This window comes from Haplochromis burtoni, unplaced genomic scaffold, assembly GCF_018398535.1.
Source record: "Haplochromis burtoni strain Fernald_Lab_line unplaced genomic scaffold, NCSU_Asbu1 Contig_123, whole genome shotgun sequence".
Lineage (NCBI taxonomy): Eukaryota > Metazoa > Chordata > Actinopteri > Cichliformes > Cichlidae > Haplochromis > Haplochromis burtoni.
Window position 1 is genome coordinate 1,157,271 of NW_024582484.1, and position 15,503 is coordinate 1,172,773.

The window sequence follows — 15,503 nt, forward strand, 5'->3', positions numbered from 1 at the left end:
TATTGCTGAAGCACACGTGCTGTGTTATACACTAAATGTGGAGTTGTTATTAACATGTTTAGCTATGAAGGAAACTTTCCTTCCGTCTCGTTCGTGAGCAGGTTTTCTTCTGTCGCGTGTTTCACAGTTTCTAACACAGTTAAACGCAACATCAAACAAACACAAATCAGATGTTACTTATTTCATCCTAACAGACAGCTGGTGCTGAATATAGTTGAACACATATTAATAACAGATGATCATTTCTGGACAGCGTCTTCTCTTCTTTCCTTGTAAAAATTATTTTTAATGTTAGTTTAAATTCAAAGTTGGCGCGAATGGTTCAGTCGAACACGTGCTCAGTGAGACATTAAACTAAAGTTATGAGACTTTAATCTGAGCCAAATTAAACAGTGACGTAAGCGTGACCCTACAGACCGAGAGCTGAACCCAGCGGGGGTTGAAAGCTGTGTGCCGGGGTCCCAGACGAACAGACAGCGGCAGACTTGGAGCCGCTTCCGACAAACCAGCAAATAAACACTGAACATCTGATCTGTGACATTTGTGAGGTCCTCTCAAACACACACCGCAGCCTTTTTGACCAATAAAATATTCTCATACACGAAGCGACCGCAAACAAATGAACGTCACGACGCCGGTGTTCACGGGACAGGTCAGGAGACGGTCTTCGTTTTCTTTCGCTTTGTACGTTTTCTCTGATTTCAGCGCTTTCGCCTCACAGCTGCTGTGTGTGCACTCACGGAGACTTCATTCCTGTTTCACGCACAACACACAACTTTCGCTGTTTCTCTTCTGAGTCTTGCACAGAAACGTTTAAAAAAAGAAATGTTATTGTGCACTTCCAGCCTAGTTGTAGAAATCAGCACTCCTGTTTATTTACGGTGATTTTAATTTGTTTTCCATAACAAAGAAGTACGTCCTGCACATGTTGTGACATCACATCCTGTTAGCGTAGTCTGCCTGCCTCATTTTTCTGGACACGAATTCAATTTGAGAATCGTCTGAAATGATGGAGCAGCGAGTGCGTGACATTTGTGTAACTGCGCTTTCTCATCTGTGCGTGAAGCAGCTGGAAGTCTGCAGAGTTTCTCCGCTCCTTCACGTTCATTCACACAGCGCACTGCCGCGTGTTTTTTTACAACGTGGGAAACCGTGATTCAGTTTGCAGATACTTATCACAGCGCGTCCTGCCCTCCTACACATCAGACAGACACTTCCTGCAGGGACGCAGCACAAACAGCCCTGACTGTCTCTACGCTTTTCTCTTCATCACAGACCTCACACTGGTTTATGACTCTCATCTTATCATCCATCGTGCTTCCTGCTCTTGGCTGCGCTTACATGTTTCCACTGCCTTTAAGTGTCATCTGCATGCATCTACATGCAGGCACCGCACATGAATCCATCACATCCACACGCTCCTGTGATGAATTCGTTTATGTGCATTTTCCCTCCTTAATGAAAACAAACACAAGCGGTGTAGCTTTGCGCTGCTGTGTTAAGACACCTGCTGAAGTTGTGCGTATCTTCCTGAGGTTAAGCATTAATCATCACAGTCTCTGTGCAAACTGTGTGCAGCTCAGGCTGTAAAGCTCAGGGGGGAGTTCGTGCCTCACCCTCGGCCTCCCCGCAGCTACGGTATGAAAACCCTACATTTTCTCCACCTCAATTTTCAGAAAACTTGACCTCCGACCTTTAAGTTGAGTTCACTGAGTTATCACGTTGACACAGACGTGCGCGCTGCCCGCCTGTCCACAGGACCCGGTGTCTTTAACTGCATCTGAGGACGTCTCTGTTCATAGCCGCAGACGTGCTGGGCCGGGCGCCTGTTTTTCCCTTTTCTTTCATGGCGGCTCATCCAACGAGGAGCGAGACGTTGCTCCGTGTTGACATCATGACACGGCGGCTCTGCTGGGCTGAGCTCCGAGTGTGTGCTTGTGTTAAAGAAACAGACAGCTTGATGAGCTGCAGCGGGTCAGAGGAACCGCAGGTGTGACCTCACCTGTGGACGTCGCTCGCTCTGCGCCTGCCCGGGGATTTCTGCTCTCAGGGCTGTGACGTCGAACCGTTTATTTAGAGCACATTTGTTACTCTTTACTTTCACTAAAGCTGACATTTTCACTGTTAAAGAGACATCATCGTCCCCTTCCTCTCTTCTGTGGACTTTAACTTTTTTCCCCACTTCTGCTAAAAGCTGATAAGTGCCGATCAGCCAGATAAACCAGAAGTCTCTAAATTTATCTGTAAAGAATCATTACTCACAACTCAGTTGCTGGAAACGCCTTCAATATGCATATATGTGTGTGTGTGTCAGGGAGGCGGGGCTTGTGGTCACACTGACGACAGCAGCAGCGTGTTGCTAACAGGCAGGAAAACACCTTCCATCTGTCTGCAGCTTCCGCAGCTCCGAGCACATGATCTGCACTGACACACCGAATCAAACGCACACAGAGGACCCGAAGAGAAGCCGGAGGGCCCGCTCAGTCCCTTAGGGATCCAACACGCGGTCCGAGAGCCCGGGAGGGGACGAGGCAGGAGCTGAAGATTCACTCAGGTTTGTTTTTAAGGGGAAACAATCGTGACTGTGTGGGAATGTCTGTTTCAAGGGGGACCATGTGAAATGGATGACCGGCACACTCTCTCTCACACACACACACACACACACACACACACACACACACACACACACACACACACACACACACGCACTACACACACACACACACACACACACACACACACACACACAACTTACACACTAACTACACACTAACTACACACTGACTACACACTAACTACACACTAACTACACACTTACTACACACTAACTACACACTTACTACACACTACTACACACTACTACACACTACACTACACAAACTACACACACACACACACACACACACACACACACACACACACACACACACACACACAGAGTGAAATAATGAACTAACAGAGTTGAGATCTGTGATCTGAGAGTCATTTTCTCTTCCTGCTCCCGTCCTCGGGTCTCGTCGTCTCCTTTCAGTAGTTTTCTGTCTGATCACTTCACGTCTCTGTGGTCGCTTTCGTGTCACTCTGGTGGTTTTACATCCTTTTGTGCTGAGCTTGTGTGTCTTTGGGGTTGTTTGACTGATTTAGAACAGGAAATGTCACCTCTGTGACAGTTTGGTAATCTTTTCACAACTTCCACAGCGTGTAGGTTTATTTTCTAACCTCTCCTCAATATTTCATATCGCTGTGTTAAAGGATTACAAATGAGGAACCAAAAGCTGCGTTCCTCTAACATCCAGCAGAGGCTCGAGCAGTGAGGTAAAACATGTTTACAGCCTGATACAGAAACGGTTTAGCTAATTTCCTCACAACAGCTGTACGTGACTCACTTGTTTGATTGTTTCAAGGCTTAACGTTTGCATAATTGGGGCTGTGGCCTCTCTGACTGGCAGGTAGCTGCTAGCTGTCTGCTGGCCTTCGCTTTGGCTCGCTGGAGTCCCTGAACTGGACCGCCGCACCCCGTTTGTGATACAAAACCAGTGTGTAAACACTATGGTGTCCCTCTTTTATATACAGGCTGTTCCTTTTTTAAGGTTCGGGGGATAAAAATACTGAATGCATCCAAAAGCGGCAGGTTCCTGGGCACATGCTGAAATGCATCTTGAGACTCGTGGTTCTCTCCTTCAGCTTTCACCGCTTCGTCTCTGCGGTCTCGACACGGGTTTGGACATTTCTGCCTCCTCTGCGTGTTTATCATACGACTGCAGCTGCAGGTGGAAATTCTAGTCCCAAACCCTGGTGTCTGAGTGCCATGACCTTTAGATGACTCTTCATTTTCAAAGAAAGCTAAACCCCCGGTGTCGCTTTCTGTAAAGCTGATTTTTCCCCAGTTTGTGTGACTCAGTACAGATGATTTCCTTTGTCTAAATTTTCCTGCTTTATTTTCCTTATTTGGACGAAAAATGCAACGCAGTTTATTTTCACTTGGGTGCACATGCGTCGTCCTCCTGCCACAAATATTCACAGAATGTGGATTCATCCGCCGCTGAAAATAGTCCTGAAGACGAGCGCTCTCTCCTCCTGTCTGATTAAAATACCAGCGTTTGTGAGGCTTGAACAAAAGCCAGTGTTCAGGTGAAGCCACAGACAGAGAGGAAGTCAGATCGTGTTGGAGGCCACGTTCTCCTGGTTTGGGCTGAGAACTTCGAGGACTTCCTGTTCCACCTATGGGGAGCTCTTTCAGAACGAATGAGGCCCTCATGGGAACAACTGTTAAGGTAAAACACCTTTCTGCGAGTGTTGGGGGCATCATAGCGCCCCGGGGTGCTTTTTGGCATCCTCCATTTTGATTTGGGGCGTGAAGCGAGCAGCGGCCTCCTGATAGCATCACTTTCAACCACCACGCTCAGCCGCTTCAGCCGGGCTTTAACTTCGGGTGACCATATTTTGAAAAAGGACACTTGGCCCAGTCATGAAGGACTTTGATAAACTTCGTTTAAAGAAAATTTTAACATATTTAAATGATGCTTTTTCTGTGCCGTTAATGAATGGTGAAAGTCAAGAAGTCAACAAGTGCAAAAAAAGAGGACGCTTGGTCACCCTACTTTAACTTCTAACGTCTAGTTACCGTTAAGAAACGAGCGCCGTGGAGGGAGGACGCCCCGCTCTAAGCGTTAGCAGAAAGTGAATGTTTTTGGGACAGAATCACCTTCAGAGTGAGGAAAACTGAAGGACGTGAGCAGGCTGACCAACGGTCCTCTTCTTTGGAAGTCAAAATATGACACGAGTGATGTTTTATTACGGAAGGCGGATTTGTGAAAATTAAAATGTGATTTTTTGTGCAGAAGCAGGTGGAAATAACTTGTTTCATGTGTGCAGCTCGCAGCGGTTGGCTCAGTTCAGCTTCGGTGGTTTGATGGGATCAAAAAGAAATGTTTTTGCATTTAAATGCAGCAGATCTGTGATCCTGACTCGACGTTACAGGATGTTTCTTACCTGCTGATTCTCTCTGAGAGGATTATCACCAGGACAGGATACGTGCTGATGGTTTGCAGCTGTCATCACAGAATCTGCATCGGTTTGTGTTTCTTCGACATGAAAATGAGCTCCCGTGATCGCGAGCTTTCTTTTCTCTGACTTCCTGCTTCACACAGGTTTGCTGCGACCACAGAGCTTATTTTACATCCTGCACGTCAGCGTGTGCCCGTCTCACACCTCGGGCTCTACCACAGCTCGCTGCTGTTTCTGAAAAAGCAGAAATGCTCAGAGGTCAGAGGCTCGTATGTAAACATAGAAAGCAGCTTCTCAGCCTTTTTATGTTTACGTGACGGTTACATTCATAAATGCTCCGCCAACAACTGCTGATGTATTGAACCTCAAAACCAGAACTTTTGGTTTAATGTTCTATAAGATGTGCAGTTCATCTGGTTTGTGGCTGCTTATAATAATGTAGATAACAGAAAATTATTCACGATAAGAAAACATCTACAAACATCATAAATAACAAGTTTGAGGGGAGCTTGTTAGAAGATGAAGAAGACCTGAAACCAGCTGGGAGCAGCTGTGTCGGCACATCGGGAGGATTCAGTAGCTGTTGCTCATTTTCAGGGTTTAGATGGTGAGAGATCTGAGGTAAACCAGACGCTCTAACAAACTTCAAACAGGGCGCTTCATGATGATTCCTCTGATTTCAAAACTTATTGACAAAAACCTGTCAGTTTGAGATTGTAGGCGTGCTGGATTTCCACTGTGAGCGTGAGAGGAAATTTAGTGCAGCTGAGTGTTTGAAGCCGTCGGCTGTAAACCTGTTTCTGTGTCAGCTCCTGTTTCAAGTCTGTTTAACTGAAGGGAGAAAGTGCCCTGAACACAGACACATCACAGACACATCACAGACACATCACAGACACAGAGTCACATCACGGACACAGACACATCACGGACACAGTCACATCACGGACACAGAGTCACATCACAGACACATCACAGACACAGAGTCACATCACAGACACATCACAGACACAGAGTCACATCACGGACACAGAGTCACATCACAGACACAGAGTCACATCACAGATACATCACAGACACATCACAGACACAGAGTCACATCACGGACACAGACATCGGACAGCACACAGACCGTCACATCACAGACACATCACGACACAGAGTCACATCAAGACACATCACGGACACAGAGTCACATCACGGACACAGAGTCACTCGACACAAGAGTCACATCACAGAACATCACAGACACAATCACACACAGACATACATCACAGACAATCACAACAGTCACATACGACACAAGTCACATCGACACAGAGTCACATCACAGACACAGGAACGATCACATCACAGACACATCACAGACACAGAGTCACATCACAACCAGACACATCACACAGAACGAGCACACGAATGCAAATCACATCACGGACACATCAGACACGAGTCACATCACAGACACAGAGTCACATCACAGAAGACACAAAGATCCAGACTCACAGGAGTCACATCAAGACCGAGTCACATCACAGACACATCACGACAAGATCACATCACAGACACACCGACACAGATCACATCACAGACATCAACTCACAAAGACACAAGACACATCATAAGACATCACATCACAGACACATCACAGACACAGAGTCACATCACAGACACATCACGACGGTCACATCACGGACACATCAAGACACAGAGTCACATCACGGCACAATCACATCACAGACACAGATCACATCACAGACACAGAGTCACATCACAGACACATCACAGAAACAGAGTCACATCACAGACACAGACACATCACAGACACAGAGTCACATCACAGACACATCACAGACACAGAGTCACATCACAGACACATCACAGACACAGAGTCACATCACAGACACATCACAACGGACACAGAGTCACATCACAGACCAGATCACATCAGACACATCACGGACACAGAGTCACATCACGACACAGATCACATCACGGACACAGAGTCACATCACAGACACATCACAGAACACAGAGTCACATCAAGACACATCACAGACACAGAGTCACATCACAGACACATCACAGACACAGAGTCACATCACGGACGAGTCACATCACAGACACAGAGTCACATCACAGACACAGAGTCACATCACAGACACATCACGGACACAGAGTCACATCACGACACAGAGTCACATCACAGACACAGAGTCACATCACAGACACATCACAGACACAGAGTCACATCACGGACACAGAGTCACATCACAGACACAGAGTCACATCACAGACACATCACAGACACAGAGTCACATCGACACAGAGTCACATCACGGACACAGAGTCACATCACAGACACATCACGGACACAGAGTCACATCACAGACACATCACAGACACAGAGTCACATCACGGACACAGAGTCACATCACGGACACAGACACATCAGACACATCACGACACAGAGTCACATCACAGACACATCACAGACACAGAGTCACATCACGACACATCACAGACACAGAGTCACATCACAGACACATCACAGACACAGAGTCACATCACAGACACATCACAGACACAGAGTCACATCACAGACACAGAGTCACATCACAGACACATCACGACACAGAGTCACATCACAGACACATCACGACACAGAGTCACATCACGACACAGAGTCACATCACAGACACATCACGGACACAGAGTCACATCACAGACACATCACAGACACAGAGTCACATCACAGACACAGACACATCACAGACACAGAGTCACATCACAGACACATCACGACACAGAGTCACATCACGGACACAGAGTCACATCACAGACACATCACGACACAGAGTCACATCACGGACACATCACAGACACAGAGTCACATCACGGACACATCACAGACACAGAGTCACATCACAGACACATCACGGACACAGAGTCACATCACAGACATCACAGACACATCACAGACACAGAGTCACATCACGGACACAGACGATCACATCACGGACACAGAGTCACATCACGACACAGAGTCACATCACAGACACACACAGAGTCACATCACAGACACAGAGTCACATCACAGACACAGAGTCACATCACAGAACACATCACAGACACAGAGTCACATCACACACAGAGCACATCACAGACACAGAGTCACATCACAGACACATCACGGACACAGAGTCACATCACAGACACATCACGGACACAGAGTCACATCACGACACAGACACAGAGTCACATCACAGACACATCACGGACACAGAGTCACATCACGGACACATCACGGACACAGAGTCACATCAGACACATCACAGACACAGAGTCACATCACAGACACAGACACGGACACATGTCAGTTAAGATCAGATGAGACTGTGTGTGGCTGATCAGCACGTCCTGTTTACAGCAGCAGCTGTTTAAATTCTTCTAAAGTTGAGTAAATGTTTGTGCAGAGAAACGTGTCTGTGCTGCTGCTCTGATTTCAATGTGTTTGTCTCTGTTTCTTGTGTGTGTGTGTGTGTGTGTGTGTGTTGTGTGGGTGTGTGTGTGTGTGTGTGTGTGTGTGTGTGTGTGTGTGTGTGTGTGTGTGTGTGTGTGTGTGTGTGTGTGTGTGTGTGTACCATGTTTACATATCTTTGTGAGGAACCAACAGCCCTTATGGGGACAAAACCCCGTCCCCACAAGTTTGAAGGCATGTTTGAGACTCAAGTGTGGTTTTAGTGTCAGGGTTACAGTTAGGTTATGGTTAGCATTCATTCTTGATGGTTAGGGTGAGCTAGGGAAAACATTATGTCAGTTAGATGTCGTCACTAAGATATGAAAACAAGTGTGTGTGTGTGTGTGTGTGTGTGTGTGTGTGTGTGTGTGTGTGTCACAGCTGCTGCAGATTTGCAAACTTGCATGTAACAGTTTGAGTGAACCACTTGTGTACGCCGGGATCTCTCAGAGCCCCGCCCCCTGCTTGGCCGATGACCTCTCACAGTTTAAAAGGATAAACTCTCATTGGCTCGTGCCAGCAGCTACAGCACCTCCTTCCCACCTCAAACCTTCCTGGTTCTTCTTTGCTTCCCTCCTACTCCAGAGCTTTCCACTTTTCCCTGTCAACCTACACGCTTTCCTTCTCACCGACCCTTTAACACATTCATGCCTGCCTACACATCTATGCACCTGTACCTAAACTGGCCCCTTTTTCATGCTTCTCATGAATCCACTGCCAAATATGTGAAATAATTTATGAAATAAAAACATTTTTTGCAGGTGCTGGGAAAGAAATGAAACCAGTGTGTTTAAACTGACCGCAACACTTTCAGTGCAGACAGATAAAAACATGTGATTGTGCATTTTTAACGTGTGCTCGATCGATCTCTCTGCGTTTCTACAGAGCGAGATGAATTCATCCGACGCTGTAATACAAATGAGATTTTGTGGTTTAATCTTTGGAGTGGATCCTCTTCCTGTTTTCAGGCCGACAGTGAATGCCGCCGTGAGCAGCCCTGCAGCCTCTTTGCTTTCACCTCCCGACGAGCGCCACCTCACAATGACTCCTGCCACCAATCTCAGCACCGGCGGCGCTCCGGAGGAGAAGCCCTGCATCGTCAACGACCAGATGGGACCCTTCACAGTCATCTACATCCTCATCTTCATCATCAGTCTGCCTGGAAATCTGGTGTCAGTGTGGGCCTTCATCCGCTGCCCCAGAGCCAAGGTAGGCAGGACGACTCGAGATGACCCGAGGTCACACACGAGGTGAAAAGTGAGGCGAATGTCCTGTGGCGAGGTGTCACATGACAGTGTAAAGGTGCTTGAAGAGCACGTATTAGATAAGAGAAGAAGAAGTGATGAGAGGATTTGTGGTCGGTTATGGTGAAATGAGCTGGAATGAGGATTTGTCTGACCCCGTGACTCACTGTAAGCTTCTCTTTTCCTCGGACATAGAAGAAGATTTAGAAAGTCGAGGTTTTAAAAATGAAGCTTTAAAATGAAATCATCCATCAGCCTCTGACTCCTCTGAGCTCAAAGCTCTCAGATGGAGATGTGGACAAAAAGAAGGCAGATTTAAAGCCCTTTTGCATCAGTACCTACTCAGATCAACCGGTTTTCCATTACAACCCAGTGTGCGTGCTTGTCGTCATAGCAACACATCTGTGTGGCCAGCGACATAATCATGCGATACGAACGCTACAAGAAAGGACGTCGAGGCAAGAATAAACCTGCTGCTTTCCTTCGTTGCCGAGTTTAAAAAATGACAGTTTTCATTTTTGCGAGTGAGACGCTCTCATGACTCATCAAGTGGCGCTTCTGACCGGCCAATATGTGGCACGCAGTCTGATGATGTCACATTTTAGTACCTGCCTGGGTGAGCAGGGACTATGACCTAATGGAAAACCCTGGAAACCGTGGCGAACGGTTGCCAAGTCGATCCGATTAGGTACTAATGAAAATGGGGCTTAAGACGCTTCAGCACAGCCTTAAAAACACCCATGAACACACATTTACCCCAGTGTGGGGTAAGTACTCCTACCTTACCCAAACTACAGGTTCTGGACAAATTCAAAGAGCTTTTGGTCATTTTAAATTTCATTTGTTAGAATTTATTAATTTACCCCCGAACTGCAGTTCCTCTAATGTCCACTGGAGGCTCCGACAGTGAGTCAGTCCCCACAGTCCTGCATGTTCAAAGGTCCAACAGAACTGCTTCACAACAAATGCATGAAGTTTATTTTAAACTCACCTGGTTAGATAGTATTAAGGCAGCTGCAGCACAGGTGGCTGTAGTAGCAGAGCTGATGATCTGAGTCCGTTTCCATGTTTAGATGTTTTTGTGTCCCTCAGCAGAAGAGCGCCAGCATCTACCTGATTAACCTGCTGGTGGCCGACCTGCTGCTCCTGCTCGCGCTGCCCTTTAAGATCATGAAGGACCTCGGGGTGGCGCCGTGGAACCTCATGGTGTTCCACTGCCAGGCCAGCGCCGTCACCATCTACATCAGCCTCTACGCATCCATCGCCTTCCTCGCCTTCATCATCACAGACCGCTACCTGCAGGTACGCTCCAAAAATGTTCAAAAGCAGCGCTCTGGTTAGTGGGCACCACGCACCGTGCGGTCTTTCTTATGTGTTTAGATTGAAATCGTTTTCAGACATCAGAAACAAAAATGTGAGTGTCCTCCTGCAGGAATGCCACACTGTGCGCTCTCTGCGGCTGCAGGAGGTCGGCTTCGCCCGGCTGCTGTCGCTGGTCGTCTGGCTGCTGCTGCTGCTCATCATGGTGCCCAACATGGCCCTGCCAATAAAACAGGTCAAGGTAAGGCAACAGTCCTGACAATAAAGCCTCTGTGACCGTTGGAGGTGCACGATTCACATGTCTAAAGTGCACCATGCAGGCCGGCGGCGGCTATTGGAGACGTTTTGTCCTCTGAGCAGAAGGAGGTGACACTGTGCCTCAGACTGGTGTGTTTCTGTTGCTCCTGCAGGAGCAGACCTACCTCAGCTGCTCTTCTCTGAAGAAGGACATCAGCCTTCACTGGCACGCTCTCACGGTCTTCCTTTGCACGGCGCTCTTCCTCAACGCCTCCGCCGCCATGCTCATCTCCAGCACCCTGGCTGTCAAAAAGCTCCTGCGCAGCCGCAGCGACCCCAAACTCTGGGCGAACGCCAGGAGGGTGGCGGCAAGCGTGGCGGCTGTGGCGTTGGCCTATGTATTCAGCTTCGTCCCCTACCACGTGGTCCGCACGCCGTACACGCTGGCCCAGACCAAACTCATCACAGACTGTGAAACCAACAAGTGGCTGTTTCTGGGGAAGGAGTCCACTCTGCTGCTGAGCGTGCTCCACCTCTGCTTCGACCCGCTCATCTTCTTCTACCTTAACGCCCCGTTCAGACACACCATCAGAAAGCTGTTTCCCTGCCTCGGAAACCACGCCATCAGAGACGCAAAGGAGGAGGCGGCAGAGGAAATGATGCAGCCGGCAACCTCTGCACAGCAAGAGGCTGCATGCTAACCACACCGTCTCCTCCAGGATGGTACTTAGCTTAGCACAATGACTGGAAACTGTTAGCTTAAATGCTCTCTTGAAAGACTACAAACATGGACTAAAGACTTACAGATGCTCCTCCATGTGCAACAGGATTCAACTTGACTTATTAAACTTATAGATTATTACTCACTGTTCAGTTTTTATCAGTGTGACTGGTGTTAATAAAATGAAGACTAACAGGTGAAATGATTAAACTCTGTGATGCTGTTACATAGACTGTAACTTTATATTATTATTGATTCATAAAGATGAAACAAAGAGAACAAACCCGATTGGTCCTTTTAAGTGCTGTGAGCGTCTGTCACCAGCAGAGGGCAGCAGTAACCAGGGTTCACCACAGTGCTCCTCAACTGAAACACCTTATAGAACCTTATGATATCCCGCTTGTCCTTTTCAACAGAGGACACAATTATTAAAGCTAAATACCACAACAAAAACCATTTTTAATGTCATGACAACAGGTCAGAAAGCAGAATCTAAACACTGTGATGACGATGTACTTAAAGTGTGTCTTGGGAACATTTATTGAAGAAGTCTTTTGCCAATAGCCATATCCTGAAATCGAACACCACGATGATCCCAAAAGGTTGAGTCTGTTCATCTGGAGGTTTCAGTGGGAGAAACGTTTCATCATCATCAGCTGACGTCTTCAGTCTCAGCTGACTGCAGGTTCCAACCTTATAAACAGGACATTTGCACAATGACTGAAACCTGCAGCACTGATGAACAAAGGGCCGGGAGGTCAGTTCATGATCATTAATATACAAATTCTCATGACCACTGATCAGTAACCATGAGTACCATTCACAGAGAGTTGGGGAAAAGCTGCAATCACAGCATTGTAGGATGGTGACAGATGAACCCTTAGGCCCCCTCCTCCATTCAGAGATGGTCTTTCCCTCACGTTCCTTCAGTGCTGCTGGTTTCAGTCATTGTGCAAATGTCCTGTTTATAATGTTGGAAACCTGCAGTCAGCTGAGACTGAAGACGTCACCTGATGATGACAAAATGTTTCTCCCACTGAAACGTCCAGATGAACAGAATCAACCTTTTGGGATTTACTTACCTGGATGATTGAGCGTGCATCAGCACCGCGATGAGTGACTGACCTCACACAGAGGTCAGGTCAGAGTGATGCTGTCTCAGGATGAAGATGATGACAATGGACCAAACGAGTTAGTGATTAAAGTGAACGGCATGTGCTTTTTCTTATTTCACTCATACTTACTCATATTAATCTTGCTTCAGGAAATGATGTTCACGTTAACCGATACCAATACCAGTGCCAATAATATCGATTTGCCCAACTTTACCTTGAAGCAGAAGGACAACTGAATATCTCCAAAGGAAAATGGACCCTGGAAAAGGAGGAGCCTTGGAACCAGGACTAAAAGAAACAGTATAACAGACAAATAAGGCTTTTAAGTATGAATAAACTTACCTCCGGTTTCTGTAGCTTAGTCAGTAAATGGTAAATGGCCTGTATTTATATAGCGCTCAAAGTCAGTGTTTGTAGTTGTTACCACAGACTGTTCCCAAATCACCGACACAGTGACGGTAACTGATTTAAGCGCATATGCTATTAGCTAATGCTACTCAGCCTGGCTAGCAAGCTCCTGCTAGTACCAGCCAACCATAAATGGTCTGTTACTACAGTAACCTCACAGCAGCCATATTTTTGATCAGATGATGTCATTAAAAAGGCTCCAACAGCACAAACACGGTCCACAGGTCCAGTTCAGGGACTCCAGTTAGCTGAGGTGACGCCTAGCACACAGCTAGCAGCTAGAGCTACCTGTGTCCCCATCCACCTGTCAGAGGCCACACCTCTAATAACGCAAACGTTAGGCTTTAATACAATTTAAGTTGAGTTTTAAAGGTGAAGTTAATGTTGGAGACCAAACATCATAAACATGTTTGTCCTTTTGAAGTCTCTGGTGGACATCAGAGGAACTGCAGGATTTGGTCCTGAGTGCTGACATCATTTTTATCATTTTCTGTGAACAAATGAAAGTTTTTTGGTAGTTTAAGATTAAAAACAATCTCCCTACGATATTGTAAGCAGGAGGATGGAGCTCCTGCAGCCGTTCACATTCCTGACCTGATGGAGTGGATCCAGGGCCTGACCTTCTGACTGCACGTATGAAATTATCTACAGCAGCTTATAATAATGGTTAAACAAGCCTCACGGTGGCCAATACAGATTACAGTCTGAACATTAAAGAGTGAAAATAAAGCTTGTCTCTAAAAATCTCTCTGCATTTCTGTTAGCGTACGAAACGTAATCGAAACGCGTCATTTAGACTAAAACATTCAGGAGACGTGCGTGAAGACACGAGGACCGAGCTGCCTACAGGAGACGTCATTAAAGATGGCGTCTCACTGATAATACATGGCTAACGCCGATATTATAAACAAACATGTAATATACGGATTAAAGCTGAGAACAGCTATTTGTAGGTTATGACGTCATCTGCCTCCAGTAAGAACACTTCTACAGTACTGCAGATGTATCCTCATTTGTAGCTTTAATATTTGGATACATTTGTAACTATTTCAGCTTTTTAAACTAAAAAATGCTTATTTTAAGATTGTGGAAAATGTTCTTTTCCTACACACTTCATCTGTCCATCCTGTCACGGACTGAACACTTGTCCACAGTGAACTTCACCTCTCACCCACTGAAGGCTGGGATAGGCTCCAACCTGTGCCATGAAACGGATACACAGGTGAGGACAATGATGAAGGATGGACTTTATTTATCCCACGGTTGTGAATTTCCTGAATAAAGTGATTCAAAAGTCTGTGTCACCCATGGAACACCAATCACAGGCAGCGATCTTGTTGGTGGCTGTTGGAGTTTTGGGGGTTTGGCTCATGTGGACAGCCACAGCAGTGATAACAGACACAGAGAGGCACAGCTGACATCTGTCAGCAGATTGTTGAAGGCTGAAGGCCTTTCACATCCAGCAGATGCGCGTCCGTGTCTCTGTAGAACAAACTATGAGCTGCTGTCACCTCTGAAATTCCCTCTCGTTCTCCGGAATCGCAGAAATGTCGCTAACAAAGTCGGAGATGGCCAGACAGCTGTGGACACCTCAGCAGATATGAGCTGCTTGTCACATGATGCTGACAGCAAACAGACAGGACACAGGCCCAGTAAACGCTGACGGACTCACTGCTGGAGCCTCCGGTGGACATTAGAAGAACTGCAGGTTTGGTGCTTTGCTCCGTTTTTCAGCCTCTGAGCTTAAATATTTGATCCTGGAGTCGAGTCAAAGTTTTCTGAAGGCAGTTCACCCAAATCAGGAGGCTCTGAGTTAAAACTGTGCTTTATGAGGACATGTGAGCTGATAACAGAGAGTGCACAGCCATGTGTTCTGCCATGCTCCTCCCTGCCTCACCATTTCAAATATGCACTGTGGAGACAGTGGGCAGAGGCCG

General features: G+C 46.8%; 1 protein-coding gene across 4 annotated transcripts; it reads left to right on the plus strand.

Annotated features, from left to right (window-relative positions):
- Positions 1–2,314: 2,314 nt before the first annotated feature.
- gpr171 (G protein-coupled receptor 171) lies at positions 2,315–12,920 on the plus strand. 4 transcript variants are annotated; one of them, XM_014335865.2, is made up of 5 exons: positions 2,315–2,554; positions 9,490–9,730; positions 10,858–11,067; positions 11,198–11,326; positions 11,496–12,920. In XM_014335865.2, the coding sequence occupies exons 2-5, from the start codon at positions 9,563–9,565 to the stop codon at positions 12,021–12,023; spliced, it is 1,035 nt and encodes a 344-aa protein (XP_014191351.1). In that variant the 5' UTR covers positions 2,315–2,554; positions 9,490–9,562; the 3' UTR covers positions 12,024–12,920. The 4 variants fall into 4 exon arrangements, with proteins under 4 accessions (XP_014191351.1, XP_014191353.1, XP_005929450.1 ...); XM_014335867.2 differs by having other exon boundaries at positions 2,318–2,554; positions 10,861–11,067; XM_005929388.3 differs by lacking the exon at positions 2,315–2,554 and adding an exon at positions 2,889–4,274.
- The last annotated feature ends 2,583 nt before the right edge of the window (positions 12,921–15,503 follow it).

Bases quoted from the DNA above. Each gene is read 5' to 3' on its own strand.
- gpr171 (XM_005929388.3), top strand. From the start codon at position 4,246: ATGAGGCCCTCATGGGAACAACTGTTAAG. The intron at 4,275-9,489 runs GTAAAACACCTT...TCCTGTTTTCAG, and splicing joins TCATGGGAACAACTGTTAAG to GCCGACAGTGAATGCCGCCG. The intron at 9,731-10,857 runs GTAGGCAGGACG...TGTGTCCCTCAG, and splicing joins TCCGCTGCCCCAGAGCCAAG to CAGAAGAGCGCCAGCATCTA.